The following is a 27,868-nucleotide window of genomic DNA, read 5'->3' on the forward strand; positions in this document are numbered from 1 at the left end:
GCCACCACTAGTTGATTCATATACATTAAGTCTCCAGTGGGGTTAAGCACATGAGGAATCCTTTGTTCCTTCTTGCTGCAGAGATTTTTAAAAGTTACTTCCTAGTCCTGGCAAGCAACCCTGCGTCCATGGTTTTGTAATTTAAGTGATTCAGTCTCATTATTTAACTTGTTTTGTTTTGTCTTCTCCAGGAAACCCCAGGTCTGTTGGGTTAGTTGAAAAAAACAGCCCGTCTGATCTGGATCCAGCGACTGCCCCCGCCCTCTGGGCAGGCTGGCCGGCAGAGAGCAGCTGACTCCAGAGCTCTTGCTCATGTGACTACCACAGCTCCCTGTTGTACTCCTTGTTCCCAGCTAGGCTGGGTGCTCTGAGGGTTTCCTTCTGTGAGGAGCACCAGGTAGGCACCCCGGTCCTGAAAGTTCACTGCTGGAACAGCTTGGGGGACAGCAGAAGGCACAGTGGGATGAATTTGGATAGATCAGATGTCAGACACTGTGCTGGTCCCTGGCTCTTTAAGTAGCAGGGACAGAATGTGACTGGCTTCAAGTTGTCCCACAGGGTCTCTACTGGCCCTTCCTCTCTGTTTGTCCCTTAACTCAAGGAAAGCTGCTCTGCCCTTCCTTCCTCTGTTCTTTGGCCTTTCCTTCCCCCTCAATAACAGACCTTTTCTCCTTTCTCTCTGCTGACTTAGCAGCACAGTGGGCGTGGAGAGATTAATCAGTGACAGGAAGCTGCCTCTCTCGGAGTAGTGACTGGGCTGTGGTCAGAGGAGCCTCCAAGAGAGGCCAGCCCCAGGAGTCTGCCCTACTTCCCGCCTGCTGCTCGCCTACCTTCTCCTGCCATGGGACACCTTGGGGCCTTCCTCTTCCTATTGGGGGCCCTGGGGGCTCTTGCTGAGATCTGTGGTGAGTAGCCAGCCTCTTTCTTGTGGCTTTTTCCTCCTGGGTCTCAGAGAGGGAGGACTACCTTGTCCATCTACCTCATTATATATCTGGGGAAACTGAGGCAGGCTGAGGGGTGAAATGGGGGAAATTACCTGCCCCTCTGGACTTCCAGAGCAGTTTGGGCTTAACTGGACCTCCACCTTGGCACACTGTTGAAATTAATTATATGTCTAACTCCCCACCAGACAAGATCGCCATTAATTCAGGTTCATTTATTCATCCCACACACATTTATTGAGGTTTTTCTGTGCCAGGCCTGATGTTAGGCTTGGGGGAAAGAACAAAGAGCAGAACAGGTCCAATCCATGCCCTCCTAGAGCTTATGTTCTAGGGAAGGGGATGAACAAAAGCAATAAAGTGCCAAACTGGGCTATAGTGAATTCCACAAAACAAGCCAACCAAGCTGGGAGCCCACCTGTAATCCCAGAAGCTCAGGAGGCTGAGGCAAGAGGATTGCAAGTTTGAAGCCAATCTCAGCAATTTAGCAAGATCCTAAGCAACTTAGTGAGACCCTGTCTCAAAATAAAAAATAAAAAGGACTGGGGTGCTGGGGTTGTGGCTCAGTGGTAGAGTGCTTGCCTAGCACTTTGATTGGGTTCCATCCTCAGTACCACATAAAAATAAATAAAATTAAGGTATTGTGTCTATCTACAACTAAAAGTGTTTTAAAAGGGTGGGGGGCAGCACTAGGGATATAGCTCAGTGGTGAAGTGCCCCTGGGTTCGATCCCCAGTACCACTTCCCACCCAAAACAGAAGAAGCCAATCATGTGTGGAGGTAGAGAGCCAGGGGTCCACTGATTCTGGGAGGGAGTCTGGGAAAGGATCTCTAAAGACTGGGAGCTGAAACCCAAAGGAGCCCATGAAGAAGGAAATGGGGACAAGCATTCCAGGCAGAGGGAAGTGAACCCTCAGAGGCCCTGCCTGCTCTGGCTGTGCTGCATCTTGGAGGATATTAAGATACCTCTGAAACCTTTCAGGACCGTCCATGAGTCTCAGTGCGTAGACTTAGGATCACTCATGCACTGGGGCTAGGTGGGAAGCAGGAGGGAGATCTTGGAACTCTGACTATTCATGTCTTTTTTCCTCTGTGTAATATATATACCAGGTCTCTGAGGAAACCATGACAGGCAGGTACAGACATGTCCAGTGTCAGGTAAAGAAGTGAGAGATGCCAAGTGATCTGCTCAAGGTGCCCCAGTGGAACTTTGCCAGACTCAGTTCTTAGAACTTCAGGCCAGGGTCTTCGCTGGACACCAGAAGCCTCTGACCTGTGTTCCACAAGGGCAATCAGACCTCTCATCCCTGAGTCCTTGGTTCTTGTCCAGACAGTCCCCAGAGAGACTTGGGTTGGACCAGCCAGAACTTTCCCTCCTGCCCATCTGGCCAGCCTGGTCCTTAGCCACACAAAGAGCCCATTAGATGACTCCACGAGATCTCCCTTCTCTTGGAGTCTGGAGAATGTTGTCCTGGGATTTGGGCTGCAGCCTGCTTCTGACAAGTAAGTCACTCCCAGCCTCATTTCTGCACCCAAAAAATGGGCTAAGAATGCTCCCTTGCCTTCCTTTTTGGTGTGGTGTAAGGATCCCATAGCACCTGCTTTATTAGCTTAAAGCTCTGTATGCTTGTGAAATTGATAGGTTTTCTGCACTAAGGCCAGTGCAAAGTGGGCTCTTGTGTTTCTACATGCCAACACCAGTCAGTCCTTAGCTGGCAGTACTGGGATGCTGTAAGCACAGGATGCCCCTGTGAGCAGGGGTCCCCAGAGGAGAGAGAGCTTTCCCAAACCCACTTTTATTAGCCTGGGTGAATCTGCCCAGTTCCTTCCTTCCAAGGGAGGTTAAACTGGTTGTCAGCCTCCCTTTACAGTCCACTTCTCATCTTATCATTTCTAACCTCTGCTGACTCATCACACTGGAGGTGAAATACCAGAATGGAGCCAGAGGGCTCCCTCACCTGTTTCAGGAAATGGAAGAAGAAAAGAGAAGTGTGGAGAAACAGATTATGGGATAGACTGAGACAGACAGAGCCAGAGAAGGAGATTGAACCCAGGAGCACTTAACCACATCCCCAACCCTTTTTATTTTATTTTGAGATAGGGTCTTGCTTAGGGCCTGGCTAAGTTGCTGAGGCTGGCTTTGAACTTGTGATCCTTCTGCCTCAGTCTCCCGAGCCCTTGGAATTACAGGTATGCACCACCATGCCAGGCTGAAAACCCTCTCTCTTAATGAACATGTGGTGAGAAACCAGCTGGATACTGTCGCCTGGCTCCACACAGCAAAGAATTATTTAGTTTCACACTAGTGAATGGTCACTTAATAGGAGCATGTATCCGTGACTTTTGGAAAAACAGGCATAAATTCGTGGGACCTGAACTCAGAGAGATGGAGCTGTGTTCAAGGCCCAGGAGGCAGGTGGAGCACTCTGTGGCAGTTCTTTTCCTTAGTCCTTTAGGAACTGCCTTCCCAGCATCCTAGGATGTGGCACACTGGCAGCCACTGTTGGGCATCTGGAACTAGCAGGATCTGGGGGGGCAGTAAATGGAATGGAAAATCCAAAGTGCCTCTAAGACAAGCTACTCTAAGCTGCCCTATTCTGAGCTTGAGTCCCTTCCCTAAGGGAGGAAGGCAGTCATCAGCTAGAGCTGGGAAATTTCCCTGAGGCTTCTGCTTCCAAGGTATTTTAGTATCTTAGTTACATAGCTTCAAATAAATTCTCTGGCATGCAGACATAAAGCTACAAAATATAAGAGTTTGCTAGTCACTTGCCTCAAACTCTCAGGCCATTTTCACATAAACACAGGTGGCAAGAAAAGAGTTACTTTGAGATGTGCAGGGAAGAAGTTCATTAGGCAGCCCCAGTGAACCAGCTGGAAGTTCATGGCATTCGAAAATTGGATGTGTAACATGTGCTGCCTAAGGTTGACGTTTTTGTCAATGGGTAGAACTCATATTCAGCGGGGTACCAAAAACAGGGGATTTGTAGTCACACCCATCCTTGGTTCTGCAGCCTCATATAAGATACAACATGATTTTGAACTTACGTTTCCTCTCTTGTACAAAGCAAATCTGGTGTGAGGGCCAAGCAAGATGGGGTGCAGTGCCTGGGCAAACCCCACGGCTTGATATACGGTCTTGCCGTTGATCCTGATGGGTTGCCTGGCAACAGCATCCTTTGCCCTCAGCCTTCCACCTCGCCCTTGCCTGCTCCAACTGCTCTCTGGGAACACCTGCTTTCCCCCTTTATCTACTGCCTCAGTATGGTAGCATTTCCCCATTCAAGTGGGGTACGTGTTTGGTGAAGAATGGGAGTGAGGACATTTATTCCCTGGGGATGGCCATGGTAAGGTCAAAGCAGTAGCTTGCTAGTGGTATGACTCTGTGACCTCACTTGTACCATTTTCTTCCCTAAGTAATACCAGAGATGGACAGCCAGCTGGTGGAGAAGCTGGGCCAGCACCTCTTGCCTTGGATGGACAAGCTCTCCTTGGAGCACTTGAACCCCAGCCTCTATGTGGGCCTGCGCCTCTCCAGCATGCAGGCTGGGACCAAGGAGGACCTCTACCTTCACAGCCTCAAGCTCGACTATCAGCAGTGCCTCCTGGGGTATTGCTGCATTCTCTTCTTTCTGTGTCTTGCTTCACATCCCAAGAAACAAGAGACATGGGTTCTAGTTTGGGCCTTTTACTGCTTAGGTGGCAGACTTTAGGCAAGTTTTGCTTTCTCTAGGTCTTTCTCCTTCTGTATAATGGTTGGACTAGATCAGAGATGCCCTTGTACTGTTATTATACCCTCCTGTACCTGAGGCAGACATCACTAATCCATGACCATGCCACCATTCTGAGCCCAGCAGCAACACTTGACTCTGTGTACCTCCAGTGCATGAAGCAGGCATTACTAATCCATGGCTGCATTGTTTCATACTGAGCCCAGAAGCAGCACCTGACTCTATACTCCTCTCTTGTGCATGAAGCAGACATAGCTAATCCATTACCATTCTGAACTCAGAAGCAGCATTTTTCTGTTCTTCCTTTCCAAGGAGCATTAAGGAGAGGCCTTTTCTGGGGTTTGAATAAGAGTGAAGAATCAGGAGCATTCATGAAACATCTTCCTACTTGGACTCCTAAAGAAATGGACATAGGGTAGGGAAAGGAAAGGAAGGGGAGAGCGTTTGGGTGAAATATGGCCAAAATGTGGGGAAAGCACAGGTGATTTGGATGCAGAAGCCCTCAGAATTTATTCTCGTATTTAATTGTTCATCTTTTAAAATATCTATAGTTAACTACACCTATGTTTTCCACTGTTAGGATTTTTCTACTTTGTGATGTTGCAGGGGTGGGTGGGTCCCCCAAAGCCAGGCTTAGCAAGGTGGCACTTTCTCACAAGGGTGTTTTTCCACAATCTTAGAGTGCTGAGGATTCGAACCCGGGCCTCCCGCATGAGAGGCGGGCGCTGTACGAGATGGGCTATTTGGTCTGCACTGGAAGGGTGTTTTTAACTGACTTTGTCCTAGGTCTACCTCCAGTGATTACAACAATGGCTGCCAAACCAAGCCTTCCATGGGCCAGCTGGCCCTCTACCTGCTCGCTCTCAGAGCTAACTGTGAATTCGTCGGTGGCCGCAAAGGAGACAGACTGGTCTCACAGCTCAAGTGGTTCCTGGAGGATGAGAAGAGAGCCATTGGTGAGGGGACACCATCTTCTGTGGGTGGTACCCCACCCACACCATTTTCAGTTGGCAGTTGGGAAAGCTCATTAGATGATATTCTTAGTGAGAATCAGAATTTTGGGTTTTCTCCACAGCCTCTTTCTCACTCTGCCCATCTTATTATTCACCTGGAGACTCAAGCCTTTCCCAGTAACTAGGCTTGATTCAGCTTTTCCTGAATTCCTTAATGCATCCTATTGGCAAGTCTTGATTTTCAGTCATCAAGACTGACCTGACTGCCCATCTTCCCTTCTAGATCATTCCAACTCTACCTTTACCTCCCCCCACCTTTGGTATCACTTCCTTGAAGAATCCTGTCTTGACCTCCCAGCTATTCAAAGACCTCTGTTATATGGCTCCATAGACCTCAAACCATGTTTTAGTTACAAACATGCTCTCATAAGGATGAATTGTGTTATGATCAGAGGCCCTATCTGCACAGTGCCAGACAATTGTCTCTTTACTCCTATCTTTAAGCACGTTGCCTGGCACATAGTAGGACTTAAGGAAGTAGGGGATGAGGCAACCAAGGAATGAAGGATCTCATGAATTCAAAGGAGAGTGTTGGAAAGTGCAGGCAATGAGATCCCATGTGCTGGTGGGGCTGCATGCTGGGAGAGGGCAGAGAGGCAAACCCTCAGGCCTGGCATGCCTCCCTCACCCCTTGATTTTATCCCTCCCAGGGCACGATCACAAGGGCCACCCCCACACCAGCTACTACCAGTATGGCCTCAGCATCCTGGCCCTATGTGTCCACCAGAAGCGGGTCCATGACAACGTAGTGGGAAAGCTCTTGTATGCTGTGGAACATGACCACCATCTCCACCAGGGTCACCTCTCTGTGGGTGAGTGGACCAAACCCTATTGACCAGGCCGGATCTCCCTGGCCCCCATCCCCAGCTGAAGACCTCCATGTCCTGGCCCCATGTTTTCCTCTCTTTGAGACCCCTTCCTTATCACATCCCTTAGGAGTGAGATGGAGGTGGGGACTGGTATGTGGGGCAGTGGCTGTGAGCCAGCTTTGAAGCTGGACTGGAATCCATACCCCTCCATGGCATACTCACTATAGGAGCCCCTGGGGAAGTCAGGTGGTCTTTTTTATAAAATGACCTTCTAGGAGCTGGGGGTGTAGCTTAGTAGATAAGAGTGTGCTTAGCATTCACAAGGCCCTGGTTTTGATCCCCTGTACTATATTTAAAAAAATAAAGTAAAATGACCTCTTAGCAATATCCCCACATAGGATGCCTTATAAGACTTAGCACATGCTTGGCATAGAGAAAGATCGGAGAGCATAGCTATCATCTCAGTATCATAGGACTTGGAAAGCTTGATCCCGAGGTTCCAGATCTGCTTCCTCACTATGTGAACTTGGGCTTTCATTTCTGTTTCTTATCATTGTGAATCAAGGTCTCATCTAGGCCAGGCATTCTATGATGAGTTTGTGCCTTGCATACAGTGGGGGTTAGATAGTGAAGGTGTGTGTGCGTTGGGGGGTGGGGGTAAGTACCTAGAGAGAAGAAGGCAGCATGGCCCCTACAGTGGGGAACTTTTTCTGCCCCCAGAGACTTACAGAAAATAAGAGGGCACATTAAACTCAGCTGGAGTAGGTTGATAGGCTTTAAAAACCTCAGGACCTATACAACTCCCCATACCAATTAAATCGGACTACCTGGGTGTGGACCAAAGCAGCAGTTGGCTTAAAACTTCCCAAGGTATTCCAAAATGCAGTCAGGTTTGGGAGTGAGTAGTATAGGATCCAGTCTTTTGGGGCCTCCTTCCTCTAGTCTCTTCCCCTGACCTCTAACCTTGAAAGAGTACAGTGATCATCCAAACCAATTTGCCCAGTACTGAGAGGTTTCCTGAGACATAAAATAGAATCCTGAGTAAATTGTCTTGGTTGGTGGCTCTAGCTTCTCTGATCATGTTGTCTGATTCCTTCAAGTCCTGCTGTGGCTGCCCACTGCCACAAAGGCCTGAACCTCCAGGCGCTGCTTGGCTCCACATGACTATCAAGCTCATCATAAGTCCTATCCCCTCAGACACAGTGGCCATGGCAGGCTTGGCCTTCACCTGTCTGGAGCGCTCCAACTTCAACCCTGATCAGAGACAACGGATCACCATGGCCATCCAAACAGCAAAGGAGAAGATCCTGAGAGCCCAGACCCCTGAGGGCTACCTTGGGAATGTCTACAGCACCCCACTGGCTCTGCAGGTGGGAAGAGGCACTGGAGCCATGGCATGGGGCTCCATAGAAGGTCAGGCTGGTTGGGGATTGGAAGACCTGGCTCATCCCTGCCGGCTGACCCATCTCCTTCCTCTCTTCCCCACCCTGTCACAGTTGCTGATGACCTCCCCTATGCCCAGAGTGGGGCTGGGCTTAGCATGCCTCAAAGCAAGGACAGCCCTGTTGGCCAGCCTGCAGAATGGGGCCTTCCAGAATGCTCTCATGATTTCCCAGCTGCTGCCTGTCCTGAACCGCAAGACGTATATGGATCTCATTTTTCCAGACTGCCAGGCACCAAGAGGTAGTCAAGCCTTTTGTGGAAACACAACTCTTTACAATCTGCTGAACTTATTTACTCCTGTGTGTCCCAGTTAGGGGAGGTCGCTTGGTCCCAATTTGCCAAGGCAACACAAGTTTGTTGATGGGCCTGGGACACAGAAGTTAAAATGTGGTCACAGTCTCTAGATGCTCACAGTGTGGGGCCAAAGATACCAAATATGAAGATACTGTGTAGACTCCAGTGCAGAAATGTTTGAATGAATAAATGAGGAGAGACATATTTCAGATAGCTCTGATATAAGATGAGCATTAATTGGCAGCATTGAATCAGGGCATCATCTGGGAAAGAGACTTGAAGAAGTGATGAGATTTGTCAGTGGAGAAGGGAAAGGGGAAAAGGGAGGGCAGAACATAAAGGAGGCAGCAAGAATAAAAGCACAGAGAAGTAAAGAACTTGAGGGAACTTGGGGAAAGTTCTTATAAAAGAGTGGAATCTGGGAGAATGAGCAAGAGTGGCAGGCAGATTGAATGAAAAGCAGGTAAGTGGATGTAGTTTGGCTGTAGAGGACTTGCCTAGCATGTGTGAGTTCGACTTTAATCCTTGGCCGTGAAAAAGAGAGGGTTGGGTGGTAGAGAGAGATATGAGACCATCAGAGGTAGCAGATAACATGAAAAAATGTATACAAATGTATGTTGTTCTAGAAAGAGCCCTCTGGGAGCCTGGCATGGTGGTGCATGCCTCTTGTCCCAGTGACTCAGGAGGCTGAGGCAGGAGAATCACAAGTTTAAGGCCAGCCTCAGCAATTTATCAAGGCCCTAAGCAACTTAGCAAGACCCTGTCTCAAAATAAAAATAAAAAGAACTGGAGTCAGGCACTCTGGCACATGCCTGTAATCCTAATGGCTTGGGAGGCAGAGGCAGGAGGACTGCAATTTCAAAGCCGGCCTCAGCAACTTAACAAGGCTCTAAGCCACTTAGCAAGACCCTGTCTCTAAATAAAATATAGAAAGGGGGCTGGGGATGTGGTTCTGTGGTTAAGCACCGCTGGATTCAATCCCTACTACCAAAAAGAAAAGAAAAAAGAACCCTCTGGGGTACAATGTGGCAGATAGGTAGGAGGGGGATTCTTGAAGCAGAGAAACTAGCAAGGGGTCCGATCTTGAGTGGTGGATGGATGTGGAGGCTGAGGGACAAGGGAGCTGGGATGGCAGTCAGGTTTCAGTTGAGCAGGTAGTCACGGCACTGACTAAGCTAAGAACACGCGGAAGGATGCAGTCCAGATGGGCTGCAGTGTTCTTGCAGGAAGAAAGGCCTCACACCCCGGCTCCCTAGACTCATACCAGCCTCCCCTTTTTTTTCTCCCTGGCACAGTTATGTTGGTTCCAACTCTTGAGACCCCTTCACTTGCCCATGTCTCAGAGATGATCAGTGTCACACTGAAGGTCTCCAGCGTCTTGCCACCATACCAACAAGCCATCTCTGTTCTTGCTGGGTCTTCTTTGGAAGATGTCCTGAAGAAGGCCCACGAGCTAGGAGGATTCACGTGAGACACCCCCCACCTTCCAGTTCTCACTCCATTCATTCTCTCTTGCCTTGAAACAGGGTCGTGGAAGGGATAGGGGACAGAGGAGAGATTTCCCTTGGGAGAGGTACTGGCTCAACTTCTGCTTCCACCTTCTGCATTCCTTTCTGGCTCTTGTTGTCATGGAAATAAGGGGCTATAGGCTAACATTGTCATTAAGAGAGCAGGTTTTAGAAGCAGAGCCACCAGCACTGGGATTCCAGCTCCCCTTTCTCCATGTAGGAACCCAGGACAGCTATTTACCAAAACTCAGTGAGGAAGTCAGATGTTCTTTCTTCACAGGACCATTAAGGAGGAGGCTGTGAGTGGCTCATAGAGATCGTGCCACTTAGCCGGGTACAGTGGCATACATTTACAATCCCAACTACTCCAGAGGCCAAGACAGAAGAATCTCAAGTTCAAGCCTGAGCAACTTAGTGAGACCCTGCCTCAAAATAAATAAGAAAAGGGCTGGGGATGTAACTCAGGGGTAGAGTACCCCTGATTTCAATCCTCAGTAGTGCACACTGCACAGATTGTGCCATTCGCTTTTATAGGTATAGGATCCAGTATGTAGGAAGGGCTCAATACAGATTAGGTTTCCAAAAAGAAGACTTTTCAGTATTAAATAATCTTGGTGCAATCTGTTATTAATTACCTTGAGGAGGTTGGACAATGTCGTTCAACTTGCTTCTCACCTTGAGATGTGACAAGTCTGAGAATAAGAGGGTTTGATATACTGCTCTCTGTCAGGCCCTATCAGTGCCTAAATAAGATGAAGGTGATTCATTTTATGAGAATGACTCTTTCGTATGAGAAGTCATGGTCCCATCATGTCACCCCTTCCCCTAAATTCTCCCGTAGAAAGATGTGTCTCTTTGGAGGAGTCCCTAATTCCTGTCCCCAACTGAAGTTTACAGAGAACAAAATCCTGAAGCCAGGGAGGACCAAGAGTTGTCACCTTGGGGTCATCTGGGCCAGAAACTCTCAGATAAGAGATATGCAAAGACCCCCTTAAAGGATAAAAATCTCTCAAATCCATGGTTGTTACTTCTTCTATAAGACACTTATAGGTGCAAATATCAAGTCCTTTCTCTTTCTTCCTCTAGACAGCTATGAATCCTAAACAATTTTGTAAATTAAATAGAAATAAAAGTATAAAAGCCAATAATATTCAAATAAGGACTATCTGTGGAAGTGCAGGGCTACACTGGCAGGCCCAATGATCTCAGTACTCCCTTATATTTGAGCCACCATTGAGCCCCAGTCTATACAGGCTGCTGTAGCTTCCTAGGCTTTTTCTGGCCCCAACACTTCATTCACTATTAAGCCCACTTCCTGGCCAGCCTCCTGCAGCACACAGAGAAATACTTCTGGGTGCCAACACAGTCATAGACCACACACATGCTCCATGACCTTGGCAAGGCCCAATTTAACAGATGTGGAGATTACTCAGAGCCTGCTGGTTTCATGTTTGAATACTGTTGACAAAATAAAAAACAAATGGAATTTCATATTTTTAAATGCAGAGCTTTGAGAACCTCTGAGAAGCCATCATGAACACAAATCTGAGAAAACTGTTCTTTTGTTAATGTGAATAGCTGAGTTCAGCAGCTGGGCAGAAAGGCCATTTTATGTAAGGGACTTGAACACTCCTGGATTTTGGTATCCATGGGGAATCCTAGAACCAATCCCCTGAAGATATGGAGGAATGGTTATTTTTCTTTTGCCTCTTACCCTGAGTGGGCTTCTGTTTCTTAAAACTGAAATGATCTACTGGGTATGGTGTGTACATGTGTAATCCCTGCAACTCAGAAGGCTGAGGCAGGAAGATTGCAAGCAACTTAGAGAGACTCTGACTCAAAATAAATAAATTAATTTAAAAAGGGGCTGGAGATGTAGCTCAGTGTTAGAGTGCTTACTTAGCAAGTGTAAGGTCCTGGGTTTAATCCCTAGCACCATTGAAAAAATTTTATTTTTGTACAATCCTTCCATGTCTAAGATGTAAACCATCGAAAAGCCTTTTGGAGGGAGGAAGGATGTGGCCCATGGAATATTAAGAGGAACTCTTTGGCAATGACATCCAGCAGGGTCAGGGAAATGTAGAGTCAGAAAAGTGGGAGGCAAGGAGCTCAGGGAAGGTGGGAAAGGTGTGAATAAAGCATTTCTTAATTCCCAGGGTCAGAAATCTAACTCCAACCACTCCAGCAACAAGGAGTGTGGAGTATGTGGAATCAGAGAGCAGACTGAGCAACCCAGCCCCAAGAAGAGGGGAATACTACTGAGCCATGGAAACTTCCAGAATGAGAGATCCAGTGCCACTGCTAGTTGTCTCTGCCTCTGCTCCCCAGTGTCCCTCTCCTCATGTCCCATGTCTTTGCCCACTGGCCTCACACTCTCTCATTGCACCTTGGCCTATTCATTGTGATGCCAAGACTGCTTCTGCTTCTCCACTTCCACCCCTGACCCACACAACATCAGTCCCCGGAGGGGGAATGATTACTGAGTTGGTAACTAAGCAGTGTCCCCTCATGGAGGTCATGATCATCATGGTCAACATAGAAAGGGTGAAGCCTTGGCAGGCAGTATTATTGGGTCTGGAGAGGACTGGGTGGAGGTAAGACCCGTGGGCCTGTGGAAAGGTGGTCCAGGAAGGCGTTAGCTAGTACTGGCCCTAAAGGCAAGGGCAAAACTTCTTTGCTGGTGTAGAGGAGCTCCAATTCTCCCCTTGAGAACAATAGTCTCCTCTCTCTTCATCATTCCCTGTTATAGGTATGGAACACAGGCCTCCTTGTCAGGCCCCTACCTGACAACTGTGATGGGGAAAGCAGTTGGAGACCGAGAGTTTTGGCAGCTCCTCCGGGCCCCTGACACTCCTCTACTGCAAGGTGAGTCTGGTGGCCTGTGACCCCTGGATGTGTCCCCTACCTCACCCCGACCCAGCAAAGAGGCTTCATCAACTCATCCCATCTTTTCCCCGAACCTTCCTGGGCTGTACCTTCATAAAATGACCAATGCTCAAAATTGGATCTAATTTATTTAACTGATTTCTCAGAATTTTTATGGAAGTTATCATGGAAACTCCAGGAGAACAAATAGGTTTTAAAAAAGAAAAAGAAAAAAGAAATTTTAAATCACCTATAATTCACTCTCTAGAAACACCATCTTTAAATTTTTGGTGTATTTTTTTCTATATACTTTTAGAAATACGTAAGTTTGTCTAAAAACTGGAGCCATGACTCAGTGTGGCAGCACGTACCTGTAATCCCAGATACTCCAGAGAGTGAGGTAGGTTGGCAATGTAGCAAACTAAAAATAAAAAATAAGAAGAGCTAGGGGTGCAGCTAGTGATAGTGTTTGCCTAGCAAGTATAAGGTCCTGGGTTCAGTCCCCAGTACCACTAAAAAGGGGTATACTCTCTAACACTGAGATCCAATAGATAGAAAATGTCAGCTACATGTGTAATTTAAAATTCTCTAGTTCTCAAAACTGATATTAATAATATTTCTTATTTAATCCAATAAACCCAAAATATTATTCTAAGAGGCAATTAATGAAAAATCAGTTTGGTACCAGTGATTTAACCCAGGGGTGCTTAACTACTGAGCCATATCCCCAGCCCTTTTTATTTTTTTTATTTTGAGACAGGTTCTTGCTAAGTTGCTTAGTGCCTCACTAGTTGCTGAGGCTGACCTTGAACTTGGGATCCTCCTACCTCAGCCTCCCAAACTGCTGGGATGACAGGCATGTGCCACCATGCCTGGCTTCATTGTAAAATTATTAATGACATATTTTACATGGTTTTCATTCTTTCTTTTTTTCTTGTACAAAGATTTCAAGTGCTTAGTTATCACATGTGGCTAATGGCTACCATATTGACAAGTGCAACTCTGTACTGTTTTGCAACCTTTATTTTTTCACTTTTTTTTGTACCAGGGATTGAACCCAGGAGTGCTACTGAGCAACAACCCCATCTCCCCTTCTTTAAAATAATTTTTTATCTTGAGGCAGGGTCTTGCCAAGTTGCTCAGGGTCTTGCTAACTTGGGTGAGTCTGGCTTTGAACTTGAGATCCTCCTGCCTCAGCCTCCAAAGCTGCCATGCCCAGCCCAGTACAACCTTTTTTTTTTTTTTTTTTTTAATTCTTAATATACTGTGGACATCTTTCTGTGTTGGTATATGTAGATTTTACTCTTTCTTTATAATACCTACACAGAATATGTTATCCATTAGAGTACTTTGGGCTGCAAATAACAGGAAATGCAGTGCAAACTGCCTTCCACTTTGACATCCATTGGCTTGTATGATCAGAAATACAGAGGTAGCGAGGATTTCAGGAGTGTTGTAACCAGGGCTCCAGCTCTGTTTCTCTATGACTCCTTTGGCTCTGTTCTCTTTGTGGCTTCTTCCTCCAGAGAGACCCTTCTAGGGCTGAGGATGTAGCTCAATGGCAGAGTGCTTGCCTAGCAATGGTGAGGCCCTGTGTTTGATCCCTGGCACCACTAAAATAAAAACAAAACAAAACAAACCAGAAATACCCTTCTATTTGTTTTTGAGGTCACTCCCTTTTTATGAGTGAGAGAATTTATCGTTGAATCCCTCAGCAAACTTCTCCTAACATGTCAAAGGCTTAATGCGACCTGTTCCCATTCCTGGACCCATCTCCTAATCTATCACCTTGGGGAGTTGTTTCAACATATGAATTATGGGGCCAAACATTCAGATCATAGCTTCTCCATTGAAAAGAAATGTCCCAAGCCCAGTGTAATGGCACCACCCTGACACCTGGGTTCTCTGAGGACCCATCCAACTCCTCCACGGGTTGTTGATATCATTTCTGATTTTTTTTTTTTCTGGTGCTGGAGATGAACCCAAGGCCTAATGCATGCTAAGCAAGTACTCTACCACTGAACTCCACCCTCAACCTGGTTGTTGGTATTATCCACTCCATTTCTCTAGTGAGAACATTAGTGTTCACAGAGGTTAAATAAGTTGCCCAAAGTCACAATGCTAATGAGTGACAGAGCCAGGATTTGAACCTAGTATCCTACGGGAGCCTAGATTCTTTAGAGAGCAAAGGCAGATCCTGGAGATTTCATTGCTAGTCCTGTTTCTCCCTCCAGACCACACTGAGCAAGTGCCTCTTCCTGACAACCCCTGGGGTATTAGGAAGATAATGACCCCATCTGTAAGGTGTTGTCAGAGTCTCTGGTTCTTCTCACATCGTATCTGTTATCCGGCATGCCCTTTGGGGGCTCCCCCAGTGCAAAATGCCTCAATTTAGCATGTTCAGTCTCACTACTGGCCCTGAAAGGTTCCCAGCTTCCCACCAGCAAACCCTGAGTGGATCTTCAAAATGGGGCAGGAGGAGGATCCAGGTCAGGCATGGGACACCTTGTCCTGTTAACCTCCCTTCATCTCTTTTTGCAGGCATTGCTGACTACAGACCCCAGAATGGAGAAACCATTGAGCTGAGGCTGGTTAGCTGGTAGCCCCTGGGCTCTCTCAATCCAGCAGCCTCACTCACTCCCTGGGCTTCTGTTTCCTGATATCCCTGTAATAGGCACTTGTCTGGCCCTGCTGCTACCTCCTGAATACTTGGAGCAATGTCCTCCGTATCACCACAGCCACTCCACCTGTGAGGATCCTAAGCCATGACTCAACCCTGAAGCAGCAAGCCAGGCACCTTCCTTGGGAAGTCTGGGTGGCTCAAATCTGGCCCACAGGCCTCCCATAAATGTAGCTCTGTGTTCTGAAGGACATGGTGCACTCAGACTCCTTGGCAGAAGGAGGAGAGGAAATCTTTTCACCATGGGCATTATGAGTACCACTGCTCTGGGATTGAAGGCCCACAGGGAGGCCTCCAGGACCCAGGGGCTGTAGCCCTGACCCTGGCTCCCCACTCTGCTGTCAGGGTGGTGATCCCAGAGCTGACAAGGCCTTAGCAGGGCTGTTCAATGCCACCTTGAAATGATTAAAGCCTTGATTGTCTGAGTACATGTTGCAGTGTCCTGGTGCCTTGTGCTCCACAAACACAGGGGCAAGGACAGAGAAGGGGAGGTACCCTGGGGGGAGTTGGGCACATGGACATTTAACTGGTAGTAAGGTTGGCAGAGGGGCTACTGTTTACTAAGCAATTCTATGAGGCTGCAAATATTCCAGTTTCATCTCTGCTTTACAGATAAGGAAACTGGTAGTTGAAAAGGGAAAGTGACTCACCCAAGGTTATAGACAAGGCAGTAATGCTGTGGCCTCCCACAGTGTCAGGCATGGGGTGTGGCTTAGGAGACAGACAGACATGACCTAAGCAGAGTACAGTGGTGCTTGCTTGTGGTCCCAGCTACTTGGAAGGCTGACGCAGGAGGATTGCTTGAGCCCACGAGTTTGAGACCAGCCTGGGCCACATAGTGAGACCCCATTTCAAAAGACATACCCTGGAATTAAATATAAAAAAAAAAAAAAAAATCCCCTCATCAACCTCCTGGTTCCTCCACTCAGACATTAAAAATTAGGGATTCCAGAGGGTGTGGGACCAAAGGGAGACGGGGAGGTTCACCAGATTGGACAGGGCAGAGTAGGGGGAAGGGAGGGAGGATGCGAATGGGAAAGACAGTAAAGTGAATCAGACATAACTTTCCTATGTTCATATATGAACACACGACCACATCGTGACAACCAAAAAAATAGGAAGTTATACTCCATGTATATATGATATGTTCAAAATACATTCTACTGTCACATATAAATAAAAAGAACAAATTTTTAAAAACTAGGGACTTGAGTGATTATTCTAATTACATGGCAGAGCCCCCAGTTCAACTGGAGGCTAAAATTGGAGACTCCTGGTCTCACTCCCAGCTTTTAGCCAAAGCACACTCAGGACACCAACTCAGGCCATAGCAGCCAAGATATGGGGACCCTGCCTCAGTGAAGTGAAGTGTTGGGACTGAAGTTTGGGACTGTCCTCTGTGAAGGGGCGTTTGTGAAGGGACACTGCCATATCTCACCCTACCAAGGTTTGGAGGAGAACCTGTCTTCCAAGGAGACCTTTGATGAACAGCACGTCAGGTCTGGGTCCATGGGTCTGGGAAGTGACGAACTTAAAGGCCTAGAAGCCACAGATTAAACATGTGCCTGTTACTAGAGCACTGGCTTCCAATATTAAGGATCTGGGCCGGCAAGGGAAGAAAGTGATTTAAAACATCAGAACAGCAGAAAACAAACATTAAAATAGCGGGAAGTCAGTGAAAATCAGCCCCTGTTTCTAAAGTGAAAAGTCTTCACCCAAAACACAGGAGTGCTTGTTCACTTGCCATGCTTTAACTGAGGTAGGGGGAGGACTCTGGGCCTGCCCTGTGACTTTCCCCTTACAACCCTGCCCCAGAGGAGTGGCGACTAAGAGAGGTTGGTGCTTGCCTCAGGTCACATAATCTGTAAGTGGCAGAGTTGAGATCCTCATCCATTGACCCCAGTGCATGACACTTGACAGCCCTATTCAGTTGCCCCTTGCCCCCTGGAACATGACCTGAGAAAGCCACAAGCCCCTCCATACGGGAAAGACTGACTGTGGAAGGTCTCAGGCCAGGCTAGAGGCTGAAGGGTCTGTGAGCTGGATTTGCTTCTTCCTCTAGGAGGAATTGTCTGAATTGGGGTGTGTTTACTCTGAGGAGCAGGAAGCTACTGAACCCTGTTCACCAAAAGGATATTTGCTGAATAGACCCAGCCCACTGACTCGAGGTCACTAAGAACAGTAATGAACTTGACTTTGAGGTTCAGGGCTCTCTCACCTACACTTCCCCAGTCCTTCTCTTCCTCTTCAGCTTCCTCTGTATAAAGCTCTAGCCAGAACTCTGCCACCTTCCAATTCAAGCCCCCAATTCCTTCTTACCTTCTGATCTGGTATCCCAAAGCCACTGGCCAGTTTGTAGTCTGGCACAATCAGAAGGGACCTGGAGAAGCCAGGGTCTGAGAAGCTCTCTCAAAGGACTTGGCTTGGCCTAGCCTGCATTTAGAACTCCATGGCTCCATACAAACAACGTCTGCTCCTAAATCTGTTTCCTATTTCCCAACTGTGGTATAGTGCCTGGGTTTACACAGCCTGTTCATGCTTGTGATCACATCATAGATCATACATGAGTAAACTGAGGCCCCATTGAAGAGGTGATCTGTCCAGGGTCATGCGTCAAAAAGAGAGAAGATGGAGGACTGCTCCACAGCCTCTGTGGCCCAGTGGCTAGAAATGGATTCTTCTTCCTTTCTGGGGATCCCAGTGTCCCTCTTTCACTGCCTACTTCCCTTCCCATAGTAGTGCTTGGGCCCCTAATAGGTAAGGCTCAGATTTGAGGGATTTCGGGAGATGTAGACAAGTATAGGCTACTCTGGGCTTTCCAATGGACCCCAAGGAATATAAAGGAGACCCTTGCTACTTCCATGAAGTTGGCACCCTGATCCCCCATTTTCCCACACAGAAATAACTTATTGAGGGCCCTGCTCTCTGCAGGTTAAAGGCTAGGGTTTTAGAATCATCCAAATCTGGACTGAATCTCCTTCCAACCCTCAAGCTGCATACTCCTGTGTACCTGGCTTCCTTCCCTTCACCAAATCCTCTGTCAGTGAGTGAATAATCCCCTGCCTCCAGGGGTAACCAAAGAACAGATGGGATAAAGCACTCTATCCCTGGCAGCCAGAGATTTTTGTCTTCCAGCACCTGGGCCCTGCTGGGCTCCCATATGGGATGGTCACTGCTGGGTCATCTTCACTGGGCTCTGCCCTCAGCCTCCCCCACCCCTGCGGTACATAGCCTTCTCCGTTCCACCAAAATCTGCCCAGGTCTCACTTGATTAATCCACTTTCCTCATAGCCACATCTCACAAGGCAGGGCAGGTGGGAGCCCCTTTCTACGGTCTTTGGAGGCAGTGTAGACAGATTTTTACCACCTAGCATTTCCTACCAGTTCATCTCTGCAAAGTTCAGGGTGTTTTTATTGCTTGTAAAAATTATTCTTAATATTGTTTTTTATTGAAGGGAACTTACTGGAAAACTGACAAAATCCCCCAAAGAATAAAGCCCACAGGGGGCCCAGATTCCTTCTCCTCAAGAAATAGGGTAGGGGTTCTCCCCTTGTTTGGCTCAGTTTCCCTCCCACAACTCCTCCTGCAGAAACCCTAAAATGGCCCCATATTTTGGTCCTTAGCCTGGAAATCCTCTTACCTGTGCTTCTTGCCCTACAATTTGGGCTATTCAGCAGGCATCAGAATCACCAGAGGCAAACGTAATCGTGTAGATTCCTGGGACCCCTGATACAGCAATCTGATATTTCACGTTTCTTTTGAGGCTGAGCTTTTTCCACCCGTGTCCAATGACTGAAAAGCTTTAAAGGCACTTGCAGTCATTTGAGATCATGACCACCAGAGGGCGCAGGGAGCCAAGTTAAGTGGTCCCCCTTTGCGGTCTTTGTTCCTCCAGTCAGGTAGCTGTCAAGGACTTGCAGGTCAGAAAAGGCGGGGGTGGACCCTGTTCAGATAAGCAGGAGTTTCCACAAAGGAAGGAAGCCTGACAACAAGAAAGAGGTTCACAGTCGGCACTGGGCCCCTAAATGGTCCTTGGTCCTGTTCACCTGGATTCCAGAGATCAGAGAGGCCAGGTTCAGGCCTAGAATCCAGGTCGACCTATCCAGTTCTGGTTATTGCTATTTACACAACCCTGAGCTCAGAGAGCATCTGTCTTTCGGTCGGGAAAATAGAAATCCAGACAGGGACAGACTTAGCGGTAGCCGCTCTGCCTTAAAGCCCAGGGCTCTGTCCTGCTAGGGTTGGGGGATAGGAGGTGAACCCCAGTAAATTCACCTACAAGTCAGCTGCGAGTGCCCAGGGCCCAGAACGGGGGCTGCTGACCAGGAATGGATGCCGGTTGGCCAGGAATGGATGCCGGCTGACCGTACCCTGCTTCCGCAGCTGTGGGTGGCGGAGGTGATTCAGCTTCCCACTGCGGGTCTGGAGGGGACACCGCCCTGGGCTGGGAGAAGGGGGAGTAAATTGGGGATAGGAAGGATAAGGGAGGGGACTTAGGGAGCCCCGTGGCTCAGCTCTGCTGGATGCCAAGGTCCCATGAGATAATTATAGGCAGGGATGAGGTGGGTCTGAGAATGGTCCTGGGATGGGGCCTGTGTGTCCCTCTTCAATACCCTACTCCTTAAAGATAGCTTGGGAAGCTCTGCGGAATACCCCAGTGTTTCCAGCACTACGTGTTGGTCTTTATGGGGGACTCGCCTTTGCCCTAGATGAACAGGGACCTGATCCCCACTGGTGGCACAGCAGACAAGACATGATGACTACTCCAAATAGGGGGACTCTAACCCACAGAGGGGCAGACAGAAGGGGGGGGAGGAGGAGGAGCTGAAGCGGGCCTGCCTGCCAGATGGGAGGATTGAGAGCCTAGGCGTGAGGGCGGGGCAAGACAAACACACCAGCTCCGGAGGCGGGGCCTGATCGGGGGCGGTGCGGGGGGCGAGGCCCAAGTTTCCGGGTGGGGCGCGGGCGGAGGAGGTGGTGGAGGAGGCGGGGCCAAGAGCGCTGGGCCGCGCCCGACCGGCTAGGCGGGACCCGGCGGGAGGCTCTCCTGGAGCCACAGCCGCAGCCGAAGCCGCAGCCAGAGCAGCTCCGAGTCCGAATCCGAGCTGTAGCACCGGCCCTGTTAGAACCAAGCTGAGATCGCCGTCTGGCACCGGTCGAAGCGCGGGTTGGCGTGTCAGCGCACATCCCGGGAATTATCGGAGGTAACGAGCTGCTACCACCCCCGGGTACCACCAGTCGCGGAGCCAGGATTGCCCCTGACAGGCCTGGTCACAGCCTGAGCGCGCAGGAGGTCCGAGAGTCAAGATCCCTACCTCAACGGCCTAGGGACTAAAGAGAAGAAGAGGATTCCATCTAAGAGCATACCGTGGGCTTGGGGCAGGGAGGAAAGTGGAGACTTCATCTGGCACGGGCAAAGGTGCGCGGAGCTTATGAGACCAGGCTCGTGCCTGGCATCCCAGCAGCCACAACCTCGTCTCTACCTTATCTGAGCCAGAATACGGATAGCCTAGCTTCCAGACCTTGGCTGACCCAGGGGACCTGGCACACAGATACGACACCCTCACCTGTCTGAGACCAGCTCTGGGTTCAAGGAACCAGGATCCGGCCTGGCCCAAAGTGAGTATCTCTGGTGACCCCAAACTGCTCACTGGGGAGTCTGCCTCCTGCCCCAGCTCCACTGGTGCGAATGTGCCGCTGCCCATTGGAACAACATGAAGGCAGGATGACCTCAGCGGAAGCAGTGGCAGTGACTGGAAGTACTCGGGTGACTGGATCCCCTGAGTGGCCCCCTGGTAGCCCCCAGGTCCTCAGGCAACCTGGCCGGGCCCGGGTGGCTGTGGCAGCACTGGTGTGGCTGCTGGCAGGAGCCAGCATGTCAAGCCTCAACAAGTGGATTTTCACAGTGCATAGCTTCGGTCGGCCCCTGCTGCTCTCAGCGCTGCACATGCTGGCGGCAGCGCTGGCATGCCACTGGGGGGCACGGCGCCGGATGCCAGGGAGCACACGCCGACGAGTTCTGCTGCTCAGCCTCACCTTTGGCACATCCATGGCCTGTGGTAACGTGGGCCTGAGCACTGTACCCTTGGACCTGGCACAGCTGGCTACTACCACCACACCACTGTTCACGATGGCCTTGTCTGCACTGCTGCTGGGTCGAGGCCATCACCCACTGCAGTTTGCTGCCATGGGCCCACTCTGCCTGGGGGCAGCCTGCAGCCTGGCAGGAGAGTTTCGGGCACCCCCTGCAGGCTGTGGTTTCTTGCTGGCAGCCACTTGCCTCCGAGGTCTCAAGTCTGTTCAGCAGAGTGAGTTCCTGGGTCTTCCTATGGGGAAGTGGGAATTTGGGTGGGCATGTGGTCTCTATAGCTCTGTGAAGGGTGTGACCATTACCCCATTTTACAGATGAGGAAACTGAGGCTCAGAGAGGGCCAAGAACTCAGTGAATTTCGGGTTCTGGAGATTTAGCCAATATTTTAATAATTGCCAATGATATGTGTTCCATGGCTCATCAAACCTTTTGTCTCTGTGAATCTCCATACTGTCCATGATGAAGGCAGGTACCATATTGTCCCCATTTGATAGGGGACTTGCCTTGGCCATGATGTGTCAGTGAGCAGCAGAGGCAAGATTCAAATCCAGAATCCATGCTGGAGTCAAGTGATATGGTCTAAGTCAGCAGACCCAGAAAGAAGCCAAAAAGTGTGGAACAGGGAGAGAAAGAAAAAAAGAGGAGGCCTTGAGCTGGGATTTGGAAGACAAGGGGTTTGGCCAAGTCTAGGAAATGCTGATGTTTTGTGGGAGCTACAGGGTGATAGGCCTCGTGCTAGGTGTTGACCCTCAGTTATCATGGCAACAACTGCCTTCATTCCTATTTATAGGTTGTGGAACTGAGACCCAAAGAAGTTTATGGTTGACCCAGGGTCACACATTTCCTAAACACAGTCCCCACCCAATTTGTGCCTCAACCCCAGGGAGACCTGAGGGAGGCCTGGGTTCCAGTCATGCCTTTGCTCGTACTTGCTGGGTGATCTTGGGCAGGTTTAAATCTTCTCTGGATCAGAGGAGGGTCAGAGGTGATGGAGTCCTGTGGACCTCTTATTCTCCCTCCCTTCCAGTTTGGAGGTCCTGTGACTCAGGTCTGGGAGGAGAAAGGCTGCAGTGGGGTGGGGGAGTGTCAGGGGGTAGTTTCCAGGATTACTGGATTAGGGTTGGGGATAACCTAAGGCTGGGGCAGGTTGAGTCAGAGCTCAGCCCTGCCCTGGAATCTTAGAGCCAGGACCCAGAGGTCCTGTCACCATTTTCCCAGGCCATGAGGCAGGGCCAAAGCCCAGTTCTATTTTTGCCCTCAGGTTACATGAGCTGGGTACTGAACTTGGGCATGAGCTTTGGGCATAAGTTATCTCTGGGAAACCTGACCCTGTGAGGCCTCCTGGGCAGGGCCACAAGGCTGGGAAGGTCCTAGCCTCAAGGCCCATTGAGCATCTGCTGAGGCTGTACTCCGCACTCAGGACCCCAGGTAACCCTATCTGCAGGAGTGGCTTTGGACAGTCAGGCCTTGGTGCATAGAGCCAAGGAGTGGCATGTGCCTGGTATCAGGTCCCTTCTTAGCTTCTACTAGAAGCTTTACTCCCAAGTTTCAATTCCCTGGCCTCTTGGATGAGTTGGGTGTTTACTTTGAGCTCCCACGCTATCCTCTGCTTTCCTCATCCTGGGGCATCAGAACCATTGACAACCTATCTGCTTCCCACTGGGCAAGGTTTGGGGAATCTCTGTGTCCCCAGCACCTGGCCTGGGGCCTAGCACAGGGAAGACACTCCTTAAGAGATGGATTTATTGATGACTCTGACGAACCTGTTGGTAAACTGTTGTGGCTGTATGGTTCAGGCTGCTAAGGAGGAAGCTTAGGAGGCTGGAGGCCCCACTAATAAAGGTAGGAGCCCAGCAAAGATGGGATGGAAGAGACTGGATCTGGGACTGAGATAGGTTTTGAAAAGAAGGAGGTTTCTTTTGTCAGAAGTGTCAAGGCCAGATTCAGACTAGGGTGTAGACGGCTGATGACAACTCTTTTATAGAGCAGATACCATGGGACCATAAGATAAGTGTCTAGGAAGAGAGAGCTTATGCAGCAATGGGCAGAACTCCACAGTTTTCCTCCTACCTGGACCAGGTGGAAGCCCAGGGGAGCTATAGGGGAAGAGGAACAATACCACTCTCCTACCAATAAAAAGACTGGGAAGTGGGGTGCCAGCCTGTTGGGATTATTCTCAACTGTACCCTCGTGTGTCACAGAGAAACCTGACTCCATTCCTGTCCTTTGAGCTCTTGGATGACCTGGGAGACACCCTTTCTGTTCTATACCTAAGGTGGGCACAGGTGTGGTAGGGACAGGCGCTTCTTCCTGGGAACCCCTGAGAAGGCTGCCTAGGGTAGGAGGTGTGTAGCCATGATATTAACCATAGCATAATTATGATAATACATTTACTGAGTTCTTGCTAGGTGCCATACCATGTTCAGCTCTTCATAGGGACAGAGCTGAAAAGGGTATTCTGGGAATGGGAAACAGACCATGCCAGGGCATGGGATGTCAGCCAACAGGAGCAGGGCATGGGGGATCATGTCAGCTGCCAGGGTTAGCAGTTGTACTGGGCATCAGATCCTGTGCTCAGCACCTCACCCCCTGTAAGAGGGTGTTGTTACCTCCCCATGCTACACATGGAGACTAAGACATAAAGAGAGGCTGACTATCACACAGCTAGTGAAGGGACAAAGAGGGGATTAGGCCAACTGCAGAAGGCAGAGTTTGGATCAGTTGGTATGTCAGCATGTGGCAGAAGCTCAGATGTGTTCAGAAGATGAAACAAAAATGCTTTTGAAGAAGAGAATTGACGTGGTTGGTTTCTGGCAGGGGAAGGGTCACTGAGAAGGCAGGATGACAGACGCACATTTTGGGAGTGAGTTAACTCTGACAGGGGATCACTGTCCTTTTCCTGGGCTACAGGGTTATTGGGCATGCAGGACAGGTGCAAGGAGCTGGATAGAGAGGCTAGAACTTTACTACGTGGCTGCCTCAGAGGTTGAAATTTAGCAAGGGTGAAATTCACCTGAAAATCCAAAGCCTTCCTGCTATGGGACCTTTAACATGCAGGCCACAGGCAGCTCCTAATGGTGCTAAATTTGGAACCAATGAGCTGCAGGCATTCCGATTATCTGTTCATTTCTAGAAATGCTTGAGCCAGAGGGACTGTTGCCTTGAGAACAAAGCCAAAACAGAATGAAATCGAGAAAGGAATAAAATTTCCTATTCTAAGCATAGCCTGTGAGTAAGCAAGTCTGTGGCTGTTTGGAAAGTGTGTGTCAGAAAACACGCAGAGGTTCAGAAAGCCCTGGGAGGGAACCTGTATCAATTACTCATTTGTTTCCACAAACACTTGGAGAAGGCCCCAAACCTCAACTGCCCTCATGCACATACTGTCATTTCACCTGGGCTGTATCTGACTTCGACGGCAACACTACTTCCTTTGTCAATTGGCTGGATGGAAGCATGTGTAGACACTGGCACACACTAGCACACAGTCACACACCTGTGCAAGGTGGCAGCATCTCCTCTTAAAAGGTTTCCTCTTGCTGGGTTTGGTGGCACACACCTGTAATCCCAACTACCTGAGAGGCTAAGGCAGGAGGATTACAAGTTTGAGGCCAGCCTAGGCAATTTAGCAAGACCCTGTCTCAAAATAAAAATTAAAAAGGGCTAGGAATGTGGCTTAGTGGTAGGGTGCCCCTGGGTTCAATCCCCTGTACTATCAAAAAAGAAAAAAGAAGTTTCCTTAGTTCTGGATCCATCTCAACAAACCATAGTGTTGGTAGCAAAAAATACTTATTATCAGTCATAAACAATGAGTAAGAGCCAAGAGCCAACGATGACTCTTTTTCTCTTGTCGTAAGTAAATGAAGCAGACTGAACCTACCATTTTGACTCAAACCATTTATTTTAAAAATCTTATCTTCTTCTTCATCATCTTCCTCTTTCTCCTACTCCTCCTCTCCACTCCTATTCCTCCAGTTCCTCCTCCTTCCCCCACCCTGACTTCTGCTTTTTGCCATGTAGCTAGTAAGTGGCAGGACCCTCTGCTGGCCCATCCATGCTAAGTGTTCAGAACTACAGTGTGAGGTCCTGACAGGTGTGATGAGGGCTGAGGGCTAAGAAAGGTAGGTCAGTTGGTGCAGGGTCTTCAAAGGTGGGTTAAGAACTTAAGACAGTTTCATCCAAAGCCTGCAAAGCCCCTGAAGATTTTGTTTGATTTTTTTTGGAGTCACTTTTCATGTTCATTGATCACTTGGTTGTTCCAGATACACTAGTTTCACCCTTTTGGAAGTAGTTTGAAGTAGGTAAGTCTTTTTATTTTATTTTTTATTTTTGGATGCCAGGGATTGAACTCAGGGGCACTCAATCACTGAGCCACACCCCCAGTCCTATTTTGTATTTTATCTAGAGACACGGTCTCTCACTGAGTTGCTTAGCACCTCGCTTTTGCTAAAGCTAGCTTTGAACTTGTGATCCTCCAGCCTCAGTCTCCAGAACTGCTAGGATTACAGCCATGCGCCACCGCACCCAACTGAAGTCTTTAAAAAAAATTTTTTTTTAAATTTTTAAAATATTTACTGAATACTTACGTATTAAAACTTTAAGTTATCCTTTTAGCTGGTGGGTAGCACACAATATCATTTCAGCTACTTGGGAGGCTCAGACAGGATCACAATTCAAGGCCAGCCTTAGTGAACTTAACAAGACCCTTTCTCAAAATAGGAAATAAAGACAGCTGTAATCCCAGCGGCTTGGGAGGGGGAGGCAGGAGGATCACGAGTTCAAAGCCAGTCTCAATGATTGAATGAGGCCCTAGGCAACTCAGTGAGACCCTATCTCTAAATAAAATACAAAAAAGGGCTAGAGATATGACTCAGTGGTTAAGTGCCCTTGAGTTCAATCCCTGGTGAGAAAGGAAGGAAGAAGGGGAGAAAGGGAGGGAGGGACTGCTGGCCTTGGGATGTAGCTCAGTGGTAAAGCATTTGCCTAGCTTGTGTGAGGCCCTGGGTTTAATACAGTACTTCCAAAAAAAAAAAAAAGTTATTGTATACGCTTTAGTATTTACCCACCTTTCCAAGTGAGGAAACAGGATTATCAAGGTGAAGTACCTCTCATGAGTCCAGGTCACAGCTAGTCAGGAGTGGACATAGAGCACAAACCCAGGTGGTTTGACTCTTGTGATTGGCGATCATATTTCAGAGCAGGATCATTAACCTTGCATGAACGGTCAGGGTAGTATTCCTGAGGATCAGCCATGGAGGCCACATTGGGTTGGCCCAGTGGGGCTTTTCTCTGTACTGCACTGGGTACTGATTGTCACTGTCCTGGTTGCAGGTGCCCTGCTGCAGGAAGAAAGGCTAGACGCAGTGACCCTGCTGTACGAAACCTCACTGCCCAGCTTTTGCCTGCTGGTGGGTGCAGCACTGGTGCTGGAGGCTGGTGTGGCACCACCACCCGTCCTTACAGATTCCCGCCTCTGGGCCTGTGTCCTACTCAGCTGCTTCCTGTCTGTGGTCTACAACCTCGCTAGCTTCTCCTTGCTGGCCCTCACCTCCGCTCTCACCGTCCATGTGCTGGGCAACCTCACCGTCGTGGGTAACCTCATCCTGTCCCACCTCCTGTTTGGCAGCCGCCTCAGCACCCTGAGCTATGTGGGCATTGCACTTACCCTTTCAGGAATGTTCCTTTACCACAACTGTGAGTTTGTGGCCTCCTGGGCTGCCCGCCGGGGGCTGTGGCAGAGAGAACAGCCTGGCAAGGGTATTTGAGATCTGGAGGAACTCAGAGACACACCCAAGACAGCCTCCAGTCTTGGCCAATGTCTGTGAGAAAAGTGGAAAGCAGGAAGCCACCAGGCCAAGAGAAGGAAAAGCGCCTTCTGGAAGGACTCCCTGGGAGCTGGAATGGTGACTCCCAGAGAGACCCACCTCCTGTCCCTATCTTACCCTGTCACAGACCCCACCCACCACTGGATGGTGGGTCCAAGCCTGGCATAGTCACTGTGCTTGTTGGACTAATTATTATGATTAGGATTGACTGTTATGCTGAAATTGCTGGGCAAACTTTGAAAATCTCAATGTGCTATGATGACAACAATGATTCTTGACAGTTGTATAATCCTTCTTCTAGCGGGGAAGGCAGTGAGGGGGTTCCAGGAAAGGGCTCTTCACTGCCGCTTCCCCCAAGGACTTGGAGTAGTCTGTGCCAACTCCAGGCAGCTGCTGCAGCCTCATTCCTGGCTCCCAATTTTGGGTCTTCCATCCTCAAATAAACTATTTTTGCTTGGACACCTGTGTCATTACTTGGGGGTACAGCCAAGGGAATAAAGGGAGAGCAGTGGGTTACCCACCCTGGAACTAGGACATTGTCTCTGACCTATCATGGCCTGTTCAGGCCCCCAACCTAGCCCTGTTTTCTACAATCCCTCTATTGGCCAGGCCACTATTGCCCATTTTTTGGACAGTGGTAGTGGCTTCCTCCCTGTTCTCCCTGTCCCCTTTT

The 27,868-nt window shown here is 49.0% G+C and overlaps 2 protein-coding genes across 3 annotated transcripts; both read left to right on the forward strand.

Annotated features, from left to right (window-relative positions):
- Nucleotides 1–251: 251 nt before the first annotated feature.
- Nucleotides 252–16,223, forward strand: TCN2 (transcobalamin 2). Of its 2 annotated transcripts, none has more exons than XM_079152445.1 (10): nt 252–397; nt 692–905; nt 4,356–4,548; nt 5,456–5,625; nt 6,333–6,494; nt 7,689–7,861; nt 7,988–8,174; nt 9,524–9,695; nt 12,486–12,601; nt 15,143–16,223. In XM_079152445.1, exons 2-10 carry the CDS (start codon nt 842–844, stop codon nt 15,202–15,204), a joined length of 1,299 nt encoding a protein of 432 aa, XP_079008571.1. In that variant the 5' UTR covers nt 252–397; nt 692–841; the 3' UTR covers nt 15,205–16,223. The 2 variants fall into 2 exon arrangements, with proteins under 2 accessions (XP_079008571.1, XP_079008572.1); XM_079152446.1 differs by having other exon boundaries at nt 261–397; nt 695–905.
- Nucleotides 16,224–20,274: 4,051 nt separating this feature from the next.
- SLC35E4 (solute carrier family 35 member E4) lies at nt 20,275–27,654 on the forward strand. The gene is made up of 2 exons (XM_079150980.1): nt 20,275–21,590; nt 26,702–27,654. The coding sequence occupies exons 1-2, from the start codon at nt 20,972–20,974 to the stop codon at nt 27,133–27,135; spliced, it is 1,053 nt and encodes a 350-aa protein (XP_079007106.1). The 5' UTR covers nt 20,275–20,971; the 3' UTR covers nt 27,136–27,654.
- Nucleotides 27,655–27,868: the final 214 nt, after the last annotated feature.

The sequence above is a fragment of the Sciurus vulgaris genome (assembly GCF_902686455.1).
Source record: "Sciurus vulgaris genome assembly, chromosome: 8".
Classification (NCBI taxonomy): Eukaryota; Metazoa; Chordata; class Mammalia; order Rodentia; family Sciuridae; genus Sciurus; species Sciurus vulgaris.

Coding starts and splice junctions, on each gene's coding strand:
- TCN2 (XM_079152445.1), top strand. CDS start 842: ATGGGACACCTTGGGGCCTTCCTCTTCCTATTGGGGGCCCTGGGGGCT. Junction 906..4,355: donor GGCTCTTGCTGAGATCTGTG/GTGAGTAGCCAG, acceptor TTCTTCCCTAAG/TAATACCAGAGATGGACAGC. Junction 7,862..7,987: donor GCACCCCACTGGCTCTGCAG/GTGGGAAGAGGC, acceptor ACCCTGTCACAG/TTGCTGATGACCTCCCCTAT.
- SLC35E4 (XM_079150980.1), top strand. CDS start 20,972: ATGTGCCGCTGCCCATTGGAACAACATGAAGGCAGGATGACCTCAGCG. Junction 21,591..26,701: donor TCTCAAGTCTGTTCAGCAGA/GTGAGTTCCTGG, acceptor TCCTGGTTGCAG/GTGCCCTGCTGCAGGAAGAA.